At 35.6% G+C, this 16,029-nt stretch overlaps 3 protein-coding genes across 4 annotated transcripts; 1 reads left to right on the top strand and 2 right to left on the bottom strand.

Moving 5' to 3' along the window:
- Positions 1–1,372: 1,372 nt before the first annotated feature.
- Positions 1,373–4,295, top strand: LOC102629862 (alcohol dehydrogenase class-3). Its single transcript, XM_006479346.4, has 9 exons — positions 1,373–1,601; positions 1,759–1,895; positions 2,138–2,184; positions 2,294–2,619; positions 2,894–2,976; positions 3,130–3,205; positions 3,393–3,550; positions 3,627–3,788; positions 3,878–4,295. The coding sequence occupies exons 1-9, from the start codon at positions 1,568–1,570 to the stop codon at positions 3,992–3,994; spliced, it is 1,140 nt and encodes a 379-aa protein (XP_006479409.2). The 5' UTR covers positions 1,373–1,567; the 3' UTR covers positions 3,995–4,295.
- A 135-nt stretch (positions 4,296–4,430) lies between these two features.
- LOC102629580 (ammonium transporter 1 member 4-like) lies at positions 4,431–6,555 on the bottom strand. The gene has a single exon (XM_006479345.3). The coding sequence runs from the start codon at positions 6,289–6,291 to the stop codon at positions 4,819–4,821; it is 1,473 nt and encodes a 490-aa protein (XP_006479408.2). The 5' UTR covers positions 6,292–6,555; the 3' UTR covers positions 4,431–4,818.
- Positions 6,556–6,769: 214 nt separating this feature from the next.
- Positions 6,770–10,238, bottom strand: LOC102629295 (uncharacterized). Of its 2 annotated transcripts, XM_006479344.4 has the most exons (8): positions 9,850–10,233; positions 9,416–9,628; positions 9,121–9,312; positions 8,822–9,022; positions 8,627–8,707; positions 8,354–8,489; positions 7,351–7,443; positions 6,770–7,200 (listed from the first exon to the last, which is right to left on the bottom strand). In XM_006479344.4, exons 1-8 carry the CDS (start codon positions 9,952–9,954, stop codon positions 7,127–7,129), a joined length of 1,095 nt encoding a protein of 364 aa, XP_006479407.2. In that variant the 5' UTR covers positions 9,955–10,233; the 3' UTR covers positions 6,770–7,126. The 2 variants fall into 2 exon arrangements, with proteins under 2 accessions (XP_006479407.2, XP_052294847.1); XM_052438887.1 differs by lacking the exon at positions 9,416–9,628 and having other exon boundaries at positions 9,850–10,238.
- Positions 10,239–16,029: the final 5,791 nt, after the last annotated feature.

Raw genomic sequence — 16,029 nt, 5'->3', positions numbered from 1 at the left:
TATTTAATAAATTATGATAAATTTAAATTTATTAAGTATTAATTTAGACTTATAATTGAATAAAAATTTTAAGGTTGTAGTAAACTTAAATATTTAACAAATAAATGAAAATACATTATTTTACTTTTATGATGTAAAATATTTTAATTATTTTATTTTAAGTACGTAAAAAATATTTTATTTTTATTTAATAATTTATTTTCTAGTAAAATACTAAATTCAAATTAAACAATTATATTAGACATTATCAAATAAAAATAAATTTATAATTTAATATTCTATTGTTTTATAATATAATATATTTATATTATACTATATAATTATATAGTATTATATTTTTTTCAATATAACATTAAATTATACTATATTATAATAACTAATATATAGAAATATATTATATTGTAATATAATATTATTAATCATATAACATAATATTGTAATAATTTAATATTTAATAATAGTATATTATTAAATCAAAATTAATGTATACAAATAATCATTTAATAATAATTTAAAAATATAATATTAAAACCCTGAAATATTAATTTCATTTGACCATTAATATAAAAAAATATTATTTATATAACATAGTCCATACTACACTAAACATGTAATTGCATTACAACTTAATGCGATGCACCCTAAGACAATACTCTATAATGCAATATGGCTAACACTGCGTATTAGATACACCCTACGTATCAACTTAGACAATTTTTTTGTCTTTTTTTTTATAGTGTATCAATCTATATATTAAATTATCCTTTGTCGTGGTGGTGTGAAAATTATTGAGAAATATATAATGGGGGGTCACAATAAACTTCGGCTCGATGTCGAAGTAAAGCTCATAACCTTTTGATACCCCTCTAAATTTCTTATAAATCCTCTCCTTAATTGAAATTACCTATGCTTAGATAAATTATTCTTTTAATAACTTCTTATGCCCACACCATTTTACAGTTTATATTTATATTATATATTTTAATTGAAATTTTTTAAAGTTAGAATTAAGAATTATGTAGACAAAAAATTATGTAACAAGAGGAAAATCATTTGAGATTCTAGGATTATATGTATTTATAAATAAAAAATTAAAAGATATAATCTTTTTAAGGGGAGATTTAATGAAAAAAATGATTGATTTTAATTTATGGATTGGTATTTTATAAATTAAGTAGGAATATCTTAAAAAAAAAAATTCAAAACGGGGTGTTTTAAGAACTTTTGAGGAGTGTTAAAAGCTCCACTCTATTTTATTGACATCAACCAAACAAAAACTGAAGCCCACGCCGCCCTCGGGTAATGCAATCAAAACTAAAGAGTTTTCAAATCGAATACAACCAATTTTGTTTCTTTGCCTTTTATCAATAATAGAGCCTTTTTTTTTTTTTTTTGGTGTGTTTGGTAGAATCAATAATAGAGGGAGCTACTTTAGAAAAATCTCACCTCTGTTGCCGGCAGCCACTCTCAGATCGTGTCACGTCCCTTTTGAATAATAATATCTATCTGCATCTACTCGTTTCTTTTTGTGGTCTGTTTTTCATTCTCATTTTCATTGTCAGCAGCCATGTCTACTGAAGGTCAAGTCATCACATGCAAAGGTGTTTCCCCCCCCCCCCCCCCCCCCCCCCTCTTTAATCTATCGGTCGCGCTTCATGGTGTATTATTATCAATCTTGTGTTTTGAGTTTGAGAAGTCTAATTTTATTGGGTGTGATTCTGATTCTTGAATTGTGAATTTTGTGATTTCTCTGTAAAGCGGCGGTGGCCTGGGAACCCAACAAGGCATTGGTGATTGAGGATGTGCAGGTTGCTCCGCCTCAGGCTGGCGAGGTCCGAATCAAGATTCTCTTCACTGCTCTCTGCCACACTGATGCTTACACCTGGAGCGGCAAGGTAACCCTTTTGTCCACTCTCCTTCTGGTTTAGTGTTTACTTACAAAGTAAATGCCAGAAATTTATGCTAATGTGAAATGCTGTTGATGGTTGTGTTCCCTTTGGGCCTTAGTTTTGTTTAAAATGCAAAGGGTCATTTTGTGTTTGAGACACCAGTACTTTTTCTTATATTTTAACTGATTTCTTTGGTGCTTTTATTTTCTGTGCTGTTAATCTGAAGCCTGCTTGATTTTCCTTGGTAGGATCCTGAAGGTCTCTTCCCCTGTATCCTAGGTCATGAGGCTGCTGGGTATTTACACTATTTATCTCACATCACATTTTCTGCTGCCTATGGTGTCTTATATTCGGAAGGAGTTGTTTTGACCCTTTGTTATTAATACGTATATTTTGTGACTCAGGATTGTGGAGAGTGTTGGTGAAGGTGTGACCGAGGTTCAACCAGGTGATCATGTCATCCCTTGTTACCAGGCAGAATGCCGAGAGTGCAAGTTTTGCAAGTCTGGAAAGACTAACCTCTGTGGTAAGGTTAGGGGTGCCACTGGTGCTGGTGTCATGATGAATGACCGCAAGAGCCGTTTCTCGATAAATGGAAAGCCTATCTATCACTTCATGGGAACCTCAACATTTAGCCAGTACACAGTTGTGCATGATGTTAGTGTTGCAAAGATTGACCCACAAGCTCCTTTGGACAAAGTATGCCTTCTTGGCTGTGGTGTTCCTACTGGTATGGATTTGTGATATTGCCATAGTTTCTTCATATCATTACTAGATGTCATACTTAATCTTCCAACGGCATGTTTATTCAAAACGAAATCTACTGAAGTACAATTACGAAAGGAATGTAGATTCTAGCTTTCCCATTGACATACCTAAACTTAGTCAGTGCCCAAGTGTTCTGTACTTTATTTTGCTTTGTTTCTCTGAACTAGTTGCTACAGGTGCCCAGAAAATTCTTTTGTAATAGCCCTAACCCGTTCAATTTGTCTGGTGTTCTATAGGTCTTGGAGCAGTTTGGAACACTGCAAAAGTAGAGCCGGGTTCTATAGTTGCTGTTTTTGGCCTTGGGACTGTTGGCCTTGCTGTGAGTATTCAGTGTAGCTTTCTATTTTGTTCTTCATCATCTCCTCCTTCTCTTTACTTTTATAAATATTTGATCTTGGAATGGGACCTTATAATCATGTTCTTGTGCTGATGCTACACTGTTTAACAGATTAATTTCATTTTAACTTGGTAGGTGGCAGAGGGTGCAAAGGCAGCTGGAGCTTCACGTGTTATTGGTATAGATATTGACCCGAAAAAGTTTGATAGAGGTATGTCGTGTGTATCATCAAGTAAATACCATTTATGATTTGGTATTCATGCAAGAAATAGTTGTCTTTTCCTATTTGGTGTTGTTGGGTTTCAAGTTGTTTCTTGTGCTTCTGTTACTTTTATTAATAATTTTCATCTCTCTTTTGTTACGGCTATGTACTTATATTTGCAAATTGAAACCTGCAGCAAAGAATTTTGGAGTTACTGAATTTGTAAATCCCAAGGACCATGACAAACCCATTCAGCAGGTCCTTGTCGATCTCACGGATGGTGGTGTTGACTATAGTTTTGAATGCATTGGCAATGTCTCTGTGATGAGGGCAGCTTTGGAATGCTGTCACAAGGTCAGTGGTACCTGAATTTGTATCAAAGAATGATGTGTAAATGGTAGAACACTTCTGATATGCTCAAAACTTTCAGGGCTGGGGAACATCAGTTATTGTGGGTGTTGCTGCATCAGGTCAGGAAATATCCACTCGTCCTTTCCAGTTGGTGACTGGTCGTGTATGGAAAGGAACAGCTTTTGGTGGTTTCAAGAGCCGTTCACAAGTGCCTTGGCTTGTAGACAAGTACATGAAGAAGGTAAATTCGATGTAGTCTGTCTTTAGTTTTGCAATATTCCATAAGTTTAGTTGAGGTTCTACATATTTTTCACCTCCTTTGCTTTGCAGGAAATTAAGGTTGATGAGTACATAACTCACAATATGACTCTTTGGGAGATCAACGAGGCATTCCATTATATGCATGGAGGGGACTGCCTACGCTGTGTGCTTAAAATGCAGGAATGAGAGGATCTATTGAGCCCTGCATTAGTTCTTATGAAATGGTATATTTTGGTGTTTACATGGAAATTGCATCCTTTTATGTGCAAACTGTGAGTGTGTGAAGAAAACTACTCTAATGTGAGATAGTTTGGCATGTGTTGCAGCAAAAATGTTTCTATTCAACTTTATTAAGCAGCACATTGCTAAGGACTTGCATCACAATAATAAATGTGTTGTCTATGAAGTATGAACTATCTGCTGCTGCAGTAGCTTTCAGAATAACATTTATGGATCCCTGAAGGTTGTCTGGGGTTTGTTTACCAAATTCCATCTGATAATTTTACCGGCCTTGCGGTGCAGAGGTTTTTTTCAGCTCAATCACGGGTCTTGGTTTGGTTTTACATGTAATAATTTAAAAATAAACTCTCTGCTTCAGAAACGTAATTCCTCTCTAGATGTTGATATTTTAAACAAAAGAAGAATATACGACCGCTACTTAAACTTGTTATAAATTATGTTTATTGGCTGATTAAAAGAAATAACAAAATTTATCTGGCAAGGCCACTTTGATTCCAGATACCAAATTTAAATAATTATAACTTTCACAACTATTTCTTGTTAAATCGGTACATGATGTTACTCTGTTAGGCATAGCGTGTTGCTATTAATAAGAGAAGTATCTATTATGACAAAAGCTAAAACATTCAGACAAAATGTCTAGTCTGTTTATATCTCAAAAACAATTTCTCTGAGAAACTATTTTTTACTGTACAGGATGAATAAAGTTATGCTTGGAAACCAGAATATCAATAAGAAATCGACTAATCTAGGAAAGTAGGGATCTCAATCTATGCCATCATGAATCCACCTTTCTGTGTCGAATCAAGATCATCATGATAGGCATATGCCAATCCACCATGGCTTGTCAAGTCCATTCCTGCCATTTCCTCGTCTGTTGATATCCTCAACAGCTTGAGCTTGTTAAGCAACCAAAACAATGTCCCCATTGTAACACTCACCCACCCAGTAATCACCAATATTTGAACAATATGTGCTGCTAAAAGCTTTCCGCCACCTCCCATGAACAACCCATAAGGCCTTCCGGGTTTGCCTGGATAAACCTCATTGACATAAGACTCCTTTGCGAACAATCCGGTAAAGATAACCCCCCAAGCTCCACATCCTCCATGAAGTTGAGCAGCTTCTAGAGGATCATCATACTTGAATTTCTCTGCTAACTTGTTGCACCCAATGAGAATCCAGGCCGCGACAAACCCACAAATGATCGCTGCCCATGGATCTACAACTGAGCAGCCCCCTGTGATTGCTGCAAACCCGCCTAACAAACCATTGCAAACATCAGTGACATTCCAGTGTCCAGCAATCAAGCGTTTACCAAAGAGAGTGGTGAGTGCAGCTGAGCATCCCGCGAGTGTTGTTGTTATCGCAGTTCTTCCAATAGCACTCCATTGGCCATAGTAGGAACCACTTTCGCCGTAGGTCTTGAGAATGTATACAAATGAACCTGGATTAAACCCATACCATCCAAACCATAACAAGAATGTGCCTAGAACAACCAGTGTTCCGCTGTGTCCCCGCATAGTTGCAGGACGATCATTGTGATCGAATTTACCAATGCGAGGGCCTTCGATGAGGGCGCCCCAGAGGCCAGCAATGCCACCAACCATGTGAACAACTCCGGAACCTGCAAAATCGATGACCCCACTCCCAAACAAGAGATTATTATCCGTTCTTGTAGGACTAGCCCAGCCATCGGATGACCAGAACCAATGAGAGACTATTGGGTAAACCAAACCGGTCAAGAATGATGAATAGATCAAATATGCAACGAACTGGGTTCGTTCAGCAATAGAACCGCTTGTGATCCCAGCTGCCGCAATAGCAAAGGCCCACTGATAAAGAAAGTAACCGTAGTCAAACGATGGCGAAGGGAAAGCTTCGAGGCCAAAGAAATGTTTGCCAATGAAACCATTGGAGGGATTGCCAAAGGCAAAGGCAAAGCCGAAAAGGTAATAGAAAAGGCCTCCGGTGGCAGCATCAAGGACATTGGTGAGCATAATGTTCATGGTGTTTTTGGCACGAACGGAGCCTGCGCACAGCATGGCAAAGCCAAGCTGCATGACGAATACAAGATAGGCAGAGAAGAGAAGGTAAGTGTTGTCTATGGCATAGCCAGTGTCAACAAACTTGTTAGAAACAGCTTCAAAGCGGCCGCAGATGTATTCTGCGGCGGCAGTGGCATTGGCGGCACCACCAAGAAGAGGGCTAAGGTTGGACGCAGAGCAGGCAAGAGCATCCATGAGATTGAAGAAGAACGAGAGACGCGAGATGGGAAATGACGAAATGTGCAGAAATAAAAAGAAGATTCTGAGGTTGTTTGTTTTTATAAAGCGGAAGAAAGAGAGGAGATTCCTAGTTCCTGTAGAATAGGAGATTCCAAAGATTCCAAAATGGAATGGAAGACCGAATCACGAGAAATATTTGGCAGAATTTGAAACTGATTCTGCTTCTTAATAGGAACCACCTGTCAATGCTGATCAAATTTACCGAGATAATAACGCAAGATGCGCAAACTCTTTTTGAGTAACAAATGAAAGGATACGATGATTGATGGCCAACTCATTCATTACTTTTAAAATTTTTAGGCCAACTTATTAATTACTTTTTAAATTTTTATCTCCCTTATTTTCCTTGTAATCAATAATACGCATTTTTCGGAAGTAAAAAATTATTCAAACCAATAACGTCAAATGCAAAGGGTTCTGAAAGATAAAAATGTATTGAAAGTTGTAGAATCGCGTTAAAAACCACTTCTGTTCAGTTTCAACTCCTTGCTGGATGTTTTCAAAAAAAAAAAAAAAAAATCATTATGAAAGTTGTATAACCTAAACAGCTAATGCATCAATCTTCCAAGAAAATACATAGGACATAACAATTGCATAACAGTCTTGCAATAAACCACTAGATGTGCAACTGTTGGCACGCGTGTAAATATTCTGAAGTGCTGAAACACTTCGGCTTGAGGTTCTGTCTGGGTACCATGAAAATTACTTTTGCGGAGCCTGTACCTGACAAGATCCATCTTCAAAAGATAAATCAAAAATCAACACTGCTTATCTCAATTATGCTACTAAGTCATGGCGGAGGAGACCATTTGCCACCTTTGAACTCGTTGTAGAAGCGGGAGGTCTTTGAAACAACATAAAATACTGCATGCACAGATCCATATAAATAGAATGAGAAGATAAACCAACAGAAACACACATATATTTTATATTTCACTGCAGCATGACGTGAATATGTGGTTGTGATTGTTATAGCGTGTCTGAGGAGATTAGCCGTGTGGAGAGAATAGAGACCTGGGATCCCTGGGATTATGAAGTTTGGTTCTTTCAGAACATCATGAAGCTTTCTTTTTTCATTTACTTTGACCCATCTGGAAGAGCCTTGACCTGAGGGGGACAAAAAGAAAAAAATATTATATATATAGGAAGTTTAGGTAAAATAAACTTATATATCCTGTAAATTAATGGGTTGAATTTATAAATATTAACAAGGAGAGAGTAAATGAGCATCAAGAACAACTTAAACAAACAATGTAGGAGTCTTCTTTTTTAACATAATGAAGACACTGGTACAACTAGTTGCAAGAAAGAAGAGGAACAAATAAAAGAGGGAAAAGAGAGGAGTATCCGATAGAAGATACTTAAGCATCACAGCTCTCACACTACAATAGTGCATTTCAGCCAAGTGGCAGTGATTCATCTCTAGCTTTCAAGCAGCCACAAAAGATTAAGCCAATAAAGAGAGGAGAGAAAGAGAGAGATGCAGATTTAGACAAATTTAGGTTCATGGTAGTGGATATAATAGATATATGAGGAACTCTGTATAATAATACGATTAGTAATGAGACTTCTACTTCCTACACCAATCAACTCGAGCTACAACCATAAAAGGAGAAACTATCTGACCCTCACAACTTGACCTGCATCAGTCCTCGGGTGAAAAAGATCTAGTATGATACTACAGAACATCAAATCAGCAAGAAACCTGATTTTTGTCAACTAAAAGAATTGTTTATTAGAGGCTGATGAAAGAAAGTGACAAACTGCTACATAACGACCTGAAGCCACACACTATTGATTGTCAAATGCAATCAACAAGATGGCCCACTAAAACTTAAACAAAATATCATTATGACCATATTTTGTCCCCTAGTACAACAGTAGAAAAAGAACACCAAAACTTTGGATGTAAGATGTCAAACGACATATCAAACAAACAACAAAATGATTATGAAAAAATTAGATGAAACGTTACTTGACTGAGGAAGTTTGCACAGAAGATTAGAGAACACCATACCTGCAGAGTAATCATAAGTGGAACCATGAGTTCCATCCTTCTCTTCTTCACTGATGCTTTCCGCATTAGCACCTGCAGTACCCTCTAGGAAATAGCGGAGAAGTTTTGTTTTTGATAGACTAACTCCTGAAACAGCCTGAGAAATCAGGAGATAGGAATTTCTTGTTCATTGAAAGCCTCAACTTAATAAAGCAACCTCTTTCTATGTGTAACATACATTAAATATCTGAAAATGGAAAGCTCAAGCCAATAGGAGTCACAAGAAGGGGTTACCTCATAGTACAATTCAATAGCTTCACGAGTATAACTGTGTTCTTTATCCCATGCCAATGGTGGACAACTTTCTGAAAACATGTTTGATAGCTAAGGATATTACAAAGGGCACAACATTTAAAAGGCATAGTAGCATGCTCTACGCTAGTTAAATATGAACTTTTAAAGTGAAATAGGCATTCTGAAAATGGATATCATATCAAGATGAGCAGCAAACATGTCTGTCTCACAGAAGTCCTCAATAAAATCACTGGACATAACTTCTGCATATAGAAGAAGAACTGGCCAGTGAAGAATATTATTTTTATCTAAAAATGGCTTCTTCAATCCAGTAAGTTCTTGAAATGTTGCCTTCCCTATCTTCAATCCTCTGTCTTCAATTGCAGATAGAAGATTCTGCATAATTTCGATTATAAAAAAAGAAGAAGAAGACTGTGAGCCTTACAGAGTTACAGTTATTCACAAAAAATTGTTAAACAGTCAAAGAATCAAACCTTAGCCTCGCCCACAGCCTTGGAAACTTGAGCCTCCCTCGCCTCTTGTTCCCGCTTCCTTGAATCAATCTCCACAGCAAGCTTCTTCAGTTCCTTGTTATCTGGGTCCTGCTCTAGTCCTTTTTCACAAAATGATTTCGCTTCATTCAACAAATTCAATGAAGATGATGCTTTGGCTGCTCGATAATGTGCCTAATCAACATTAAAAAAAAAAAAAAATTGCTCAATTTGAAAAACCAATCCAACCAGAATATCAAAATTGATTTGGATGAGACCCTGAACACAAAATAACCACCTTAACATTAGTTGGGCACAACTTGAGTGCCTCCTCAGCATCGGTGAAAGCACGCCTATAGTTTCCAAGTAATAAATTAACATGGGCTCTATTTGCATACAAAACTGAATTCTCAGAATCACTTAAAACATTCTGATTTATCGCCCTCGTGTAACAATCAATAGCATCAGAGTAATGCTTTTTACCCTTCTTAACATACTCATTGCCTTTTTCCTGCAAAGCCAACAAAAGAGATAATATAACAACATTTTTCTTCTAAATAAATCAGCAAAAGCATATACTTATAAGTTGGCATCAATTAACGCATCTTGGGTTTATGTCTAGGACAGTTCGTTGTTAATAAAGAACCTTATATGAGAACTGGTACTTAGCTTAAAATAAAAATAAGCCGCCCCTAGCAGGTGTTTGAAGAAATGACAAAGTGAAATAAGTACCTTGAGTTCAATGGCAGCAGATTCTTTTAGGGCGGCAATAGCATCAAGGTCAGCTTTCTCGCTTTCCGTTTTGGGTTCTGACTCTGCGTCCATCCATAACGCCATTTCTTTCTTTCTTTGCTATATCGCTTGCCACAAACACTTGAGCTGCAGCGGTGACGCTCGCTAGTCTTTGTAATTTGTTTTTTTTTTAATTATTATTATCAATTGTGCGGACAAACTAGAATGATGGCTACTTGCTTCCTCAACTCATCTTTTTAATTCATGTAGTCTTTTTAAAATATTTCATTCAACTTAACAAGAGATTAGCTAAGTTGATCAGTTAATGACTGCGTAATTATAAAAATAAATATTAAATTTATACTAATTATTATTATCTGATAGTTATCACCAGTGCTGACCCAACTTAGCCATTGCTAATTAATAATTAAGAAATATAAATTAAATTTCTTAGAAGATGGTAAAAAATATGATAATTAAATTTGATAATTATTAATAATAAAAATCATTATACTTTTATGATATGAAAATTAGATTAAATTCAAAGGTGGAACGACGTGTAAATGAAAATTAAAATAAAGTGGGGGGCAACAAAGATAATCGAATCAGTATATGACAAAAGATTATATTTATATTCTGATATCACATTTATAATTAGACAATTCCTAATATACATTTAATGTATGTTATTCCACTCACATAAACAGTGAATGAACCTCAAATCAGTTACTGTGCATGTGAGTGATTGCAACATAAATGTATGTTAAAGGGGTCCTTATAATTATACATTCAGTTCTAACAGTACATTATAAGATGGTCGTTCAGCAACGTAAATGTTTGAACTCTCCTAACTAGATCTCGGAACTGATTACGACATGTCGTTTGGAAACGGCAGTGTTGTTAATTTGTTATATGAAGTTCCAAACGACTAAAAACGCGTTTTTTTATCTTTGGAGAAAAACGCAAAACGCGGTTGCGTTTTTTTGACGACAAATTAGCCCATAAATACGTGCGGAGTGTACCGTTGGACCCTTCAAAATCAAAGCCCAATTGTCAATTTCTTTTTCATTCTCTCAATCCCGGGCCGAATGTCTCCGTCCGATTTTGGTCGTTGGGCTAGTTGCTAACAGATTGGGGCATGGTTCTTTACTTTTACTGTGTTAATTCGATGATATGTTTTTATATTCTTGTACCATTCAGCCTTCGGTTTCCCTTGTTGGAAAAGATAAAGATCAAAGTGTTAGAAAATTGAGTTTCCTCCCAAGATCTCTCCAAGCAATTTATCAAGCAACAAATTAATAAGAAAAATTAAATGGAGAATATACCAATCACATAACACAAGATTTACGTGGAAAACTCCAAATCCGGAGAAAAACCACGGCCGTTGTCACAAGACAACCAGAGAAAAATATTCACTATGTGGAAAATTATTACAACCACACTCTCAGAAATAAATTTCTCTCACCCAAGTCTCAAATACATAATCCTGAGAAATACCCCTTAACAAAGCAAACCCGTAATACCCATATTGAGGAGCCAAATGCTCCTTCAATATAACTACATGCTTAAGAATATTTTTCCCTCTTAATTTCTCACCAAAACTTGGATTCCATCTCTGGGATTTGGATACAAACAATAAGGAGGAGCACTCCTCTATTTATAGCCACCAGTGACTACTGTTCATCTTGCGGTTACTGTTCATTTTGCGGCTACTGTTCATTTTACGGCTTTTCTTTTCTTCATTCTTCTCGTGGCTTCTTCAAACTTTGCTGCAACCAAATTCAACTTTTTTTTTTCTTTTTGACCTTGCAAATCCATCTCTTATAGAATTCCATCTCTTCTAGAAAGAATAAAGCCCACATTTTTTACATTCTCCCACTTGGAGATTTGATTAAGAACCAATCAATCTCCACACCGTCCTTACTGTTTTCACCTAAGTCATAATCCTCGTCATAGAGAATTATCATACTCCACCATAAAGAATATACCACTTAGAATTAATTACCAATTCTAAGAAATTTACATCGGCACATGTCGAAATATCCTGCTGAAATTTATGGTGCAACTTCCATGTTGGCCTTCCTGGAAGTTTGTCAGTCATCGACATAAATTCCACCACACACCCTGTATCAATGCCAACCATGCCTTGTGTGTAAATCTTGTGGACCCCACTGATCATAACATGTTCTCTTTCATGACAACTTGGAGATCTACATGCCAAAAGAACTAACCCAGTCTCCTATCAAAAGAAAACTCACCATCTGCGAGAATATCAGTGTCTCCTTTACTGATTTTGGAGTAATTTGCCTAGCCCACTCCACCTTCTTGACAATTTTCTTGAGGTGCCAAAATTGTCCACATCTTCAAATCTTTGTGCATACCAGATTGGATACACATTTGACTTGAATTCTCCACAAGCCAATAAAATCATTCTCCCATTAATTTTTCAACAACATCAAACTTCAACCAAGTTTGAAAAACACCAGCTGCTGACATATTTGCTTCCTATTCTCTTCACCACAGATTATTTGGATTGGCTCCCACTGCTTCACGTGAACAGTACCGTATACGTGAATAGTACCTCGACACCAAAACTTCAATCAATGGCTCTGATACCACTGTTAGAAAATTGAGTTTCCTCCCAAGATCTCTCCAAGCAATTTATCAAGCAACAAATTAATAAGAAAAATTAAATGGAGAATATACCAATCACATAACACAAGATTTACGTGAAAAACTCCAAATCCGGAGAAAAACCACGGCCGTTGTCACAAGACAACCAGAGAAAAATATTCACTATGTGGAAAATTATTACAACCACACTCTCAGAAATAAATTTCTCTCACCCAAGTCTCAAATACATAATCCTGAGAAATACCCCTTAACAAAGCAAACCCGTAATACCCATATTGAGGAGCCAAATGCTCCTTCAATATAACTACATGCTTAAGAATATTTTTCCCTCTTAATTTCTCACCAAAACTTGGATTCCATCTCTGGGATTTGGATACAAACAATAAGGAGGAGCACTCCTCTATTTATAGCCACCAGTGACTACTGTTCATCTTGCGGTTACTGTTCATTTTGCGGCTACTGTTCATTTTACGGCTTTTCTTTTCTTCATTCTTCTCGTGGCTTCTTCAAACTTTGCTGCAACCAAATTCAACTTTTTTTTTTTCTTTTTGACCTTGCAAATCCATCTCTTATAGAATTCCATCTCTTCTAGAAAGAATAAAGCCCACATTTTTTACACAAAGGAAAAGCAAAGATTTTGTATTGTTCAATCTTGCGGAGTTTCCTGTTTATGCAATTTTCTTTAGTCTAAATCTAATTACATACTGGATTTTTTTGTTGAATTTGCGATGTTGGGTTTGTTACAAAGAGAATATTTGGCAGAAAAAATAGAAAAATTTGGGTATTTATCCCTTATTGTTTGTGATTTTTGTAAAGTGGGGAAGATCTGCATTTTCGTCTATGACCCCTTCATGAAAGGAACAACTTTGCTGGCGAGCTTAATATTTGTCACTAGCCGCTATTTTGGTAGTTTTTCAAGTCTTGTTTTCTTAGAATGTAGGGAAATAATAGAAATCTGTTGCCTTTGGTTTTAAATGAAGCACTGAGTTTTATATGCATGTCTATCGATAAGAATAGTTTAAAGGGAAGCGGTTACTGTTCTTATTATGTATCTCTGGATTCCTTTTAAAGGTTGTTCTAATGTTGCCAAGTAATGTCTAGTCCACTTGGACACTGTTTAGTACATAAAGTATTTGCCCTGTATTTGCCTTTTTGAAAAAAGTTTTGTGATTGTTTGCTAATAAGCAGTTTCTTATTCATTATGCGATAGTGAGGGTATGAAGCTAGTAGTTGCAATATGTGATCTTCTGTTTTCAATTTTTTGAGTTGGTAGTGCTCATCATTTTCGGTATTGGGTTCATTCTTCTTCTATTTGGCCTAATTATCTTGGTGGTGATTGTTGTTGTTTCTTGGATTCATTGGTTTTGGGAAATTAGTTTTTCCTACTGGTGAAATTTAGTTGTTCGAGACAGGATATTGTGTTAACTTCATATGTAGGTGCAAATTCTATTTTGATGGATAATCCTCTCAAGTGCTTATTTTTAACTTTTTGGGGCATGTTTCTGTAATTAGTGAAAAGTACTGACTGGTGCTCACTTTTTGGTTTGAGCCCGTCTTGATGTGGAACTACAGGCCACTTCCAATTAATTTTTGTTTTTGTTGTTCAAAAGAGGTTTCATTGAAACTGTAATTGGTTGGTTAGTAAAATGCTTCACCTTCTGCTGTGAACTGTGTGCCTAAGACAACCCTAGATGATAATGATAAAGCTACTTTTTCCTAATGGTGAAATGTAGTTGTAGGCAGGACATTGAGTTGACAGAATGACAGTATATGTACATTGAATTCTATTATGGAGGATTATCTTCTCCAGAGCTTATTTTTAACTTCTTTGGGCATGTGTTCTTTAACAATGAACAGTGCTTGCTTGTTGGTTCTCTTATTTTAAATTTCCTATTTCTATTTGTTTTAAATCCATTTAGGCTTTTGAAATTAATCTCCTTTATTCTTAATGGGAAAACTGAGGAGCTTGTCAAATTAATCCATTTAGGCTTTTCAAATTAATCTCCTTTATATATATTTTAATCTGTTTAGCCATTTCAAATTCATCTCTTCTATTCTTAATGGGACAACTGGCAATGATGAGGAGCTATTATTTTCAATTAACTATGTTTATTTATTTTTATTTTTTACAAAATACGTTTAGCCTTTTCAAATTCATCTCCTCTATTCTTAATGGGAAAACTGACAATGATGCCGAGCCATTGTTTTCAACTTTCTATATCTATCTTTTTTAAAAAAAAAAATCCATTTAAATTTAGGGATAAAAGTAAAATTTTTTCCTATTTCTATCCGTTTATGCTTTTCAATTTAATGTCCTCTATTCTTAATGGGAAAACTGGCAATGATGAGGAGCTATTATTTTCAATTTTCTCTGTTTATTTCTTTCGTAATCTGTTTAGGCTTTTCAAATTAATCTCCTCTCTTCCTAATGGGAAAACTGGCAATTAAGAGAAGCAAGAGGGACAGTGTCTGTTTTTGGTTGTTGCTCTTGTATTTGGCTTATTGCTAACAAATTAGGGTATGATTCTTTGATTTTCTTCTTTAATTTGATATGTTTTAATATTCTTTTATCGTTCTGCCCTCAGGCTTCCTTTGTTGGAAAAGATCAAAAGAAAAGCAAAGATTTTGTTTTGTTTTAATTTCTTTTGGATTCATATTGTTTTGTCCTCCACTTGATTGAAGCAAGAAAAATCAATTCAGATTTTCAACACTTTTTTGATTAATCAATGTTGCTTCAGCTTATGTTGCCTAGACACCGTTGTAATTGTTACATAGATGTTGGAAATGGGGAATACTCAAATGTTATTTGGCTTGTGCTTAAATTGAATTTTTATTTGGTTCCACAAACAGCTCTAAAGTTAAACTTAGTTTCTTTGTAAATCTGTTTGGTTTATGAAAAAAGCAACTTTTATTTTTTTCTTAAAAAAAAATCTTCATTTTTAAATCAGCGTACTGTCTAGATGTTTTTGGTTGAATTGGCAATGGGGGTTCGCTAGTTGCTACAAAGAGAGTATTTGTCAGAAATAGAAAATGTTATTAATTCCCTAGATGAAAAGAACAAGTTTGCTGGCCTTGTTGCAAACATAACATCTGTCCCTAGGCGCTATTTAGGAAGTCTTTTTTTCTGAGAATGTGGGAACATAATAGAATCTGTTATTGCTGGTCTTGCTGCAAACATAAAATTTGTCCCTTGCCACTATTTTGCTTTATTCTGTAGTCCTCCACACCAACAACACCAACCACCCCCCCCCCCCCCCCCCCCCCCCCCGCCCGGAGAATGTGGGAACATAATAGAATCTGTTACTTAAATGAAATACAGGGTTTTAAATGCGCGTGTCTATTGATAAGAAAAGTTTCAAGGGAATTGGTTATGACTCTTATGTACCCTTGTTGAAAAGAATTAGTTTTACTTTTGTAATTTGTTGGGGTTAGTTTCAAAGAGAATACTCTTGAGGTAAGAAAGATTTTGAATGCTTTCTTAATTTAGTATTTAATGTCCTGGAAAAATGACAATGATGAGGAGCTTTATTTTGAATTTTCTACTTT

This window comes from Citrus sinensis, chromosome 3 (genome assembly GCF_022201045.2).
Source record: "Citrus sinensis cultivar Valencia sweet orange chromosome 3, DVS_A1.0, whole genome shotgun sequence".
In the NCBI taxonomy this organism is placed as follows: Eukaryota; Viridiplantae; Streptophyta; class Magnoliopsida; order Sapindales; family Rutaceae; genus Citrus; species Citrus sinensis.
Note: the sequence above shows the minus strand (reverse complement) of the source record. Positions and strands in the feature narration are given on the sequence as shown.

Coding starts and splice junctions, on each gene's coding strand:
- LOC102629862 (XM_006479346.4), top strand. CDS start 1,568: ATGTCTACTGAAGGTCAAGTCATCACATGCAAAG. Junction 3,206..3,392: donor CCCGAAAAAGTTTGATAGAG/GTATGTCGTGTG, acceptor TGAAACCTGCAG/CAAAGAATTTTGGAGTTACT. Junction 3,789..3,877: donor TAGACAAGTACATGAAGAAG/GTAAATTCGATG, acceptor TTTGCTTTGCAG/GAAATTAAGGTTGATGAGTA.
- LOC102629580 (XM_006479345.3), bottom strand. CDS start 6,291: ATGGATGCTCTTGCCTGCTCTGCGTCCAACCTTAGCCCTCTTCTTGGT.
- LOC102629295 (XM_006479344.4), bottom strand. CDS start 9,954: ATGGCGTTATGGATGGACGCAGAGTCAGAACCCAAAACGGAAAGCGAG. Junction 9,313..9,415: donor TGTGCCCAACTAATGTTAAG/GTGGTTATTTTG, acceptor AATGTTGATTAG/GCACATTATCGAGCAGCCAA. Junction 8,708..8,821: donor TTGCTGCTCATCTTGATATG/ATATCCATTTTC, acceptor TAGCTATCAAAC/ATGTTTTCAGAAAGTTGTCC.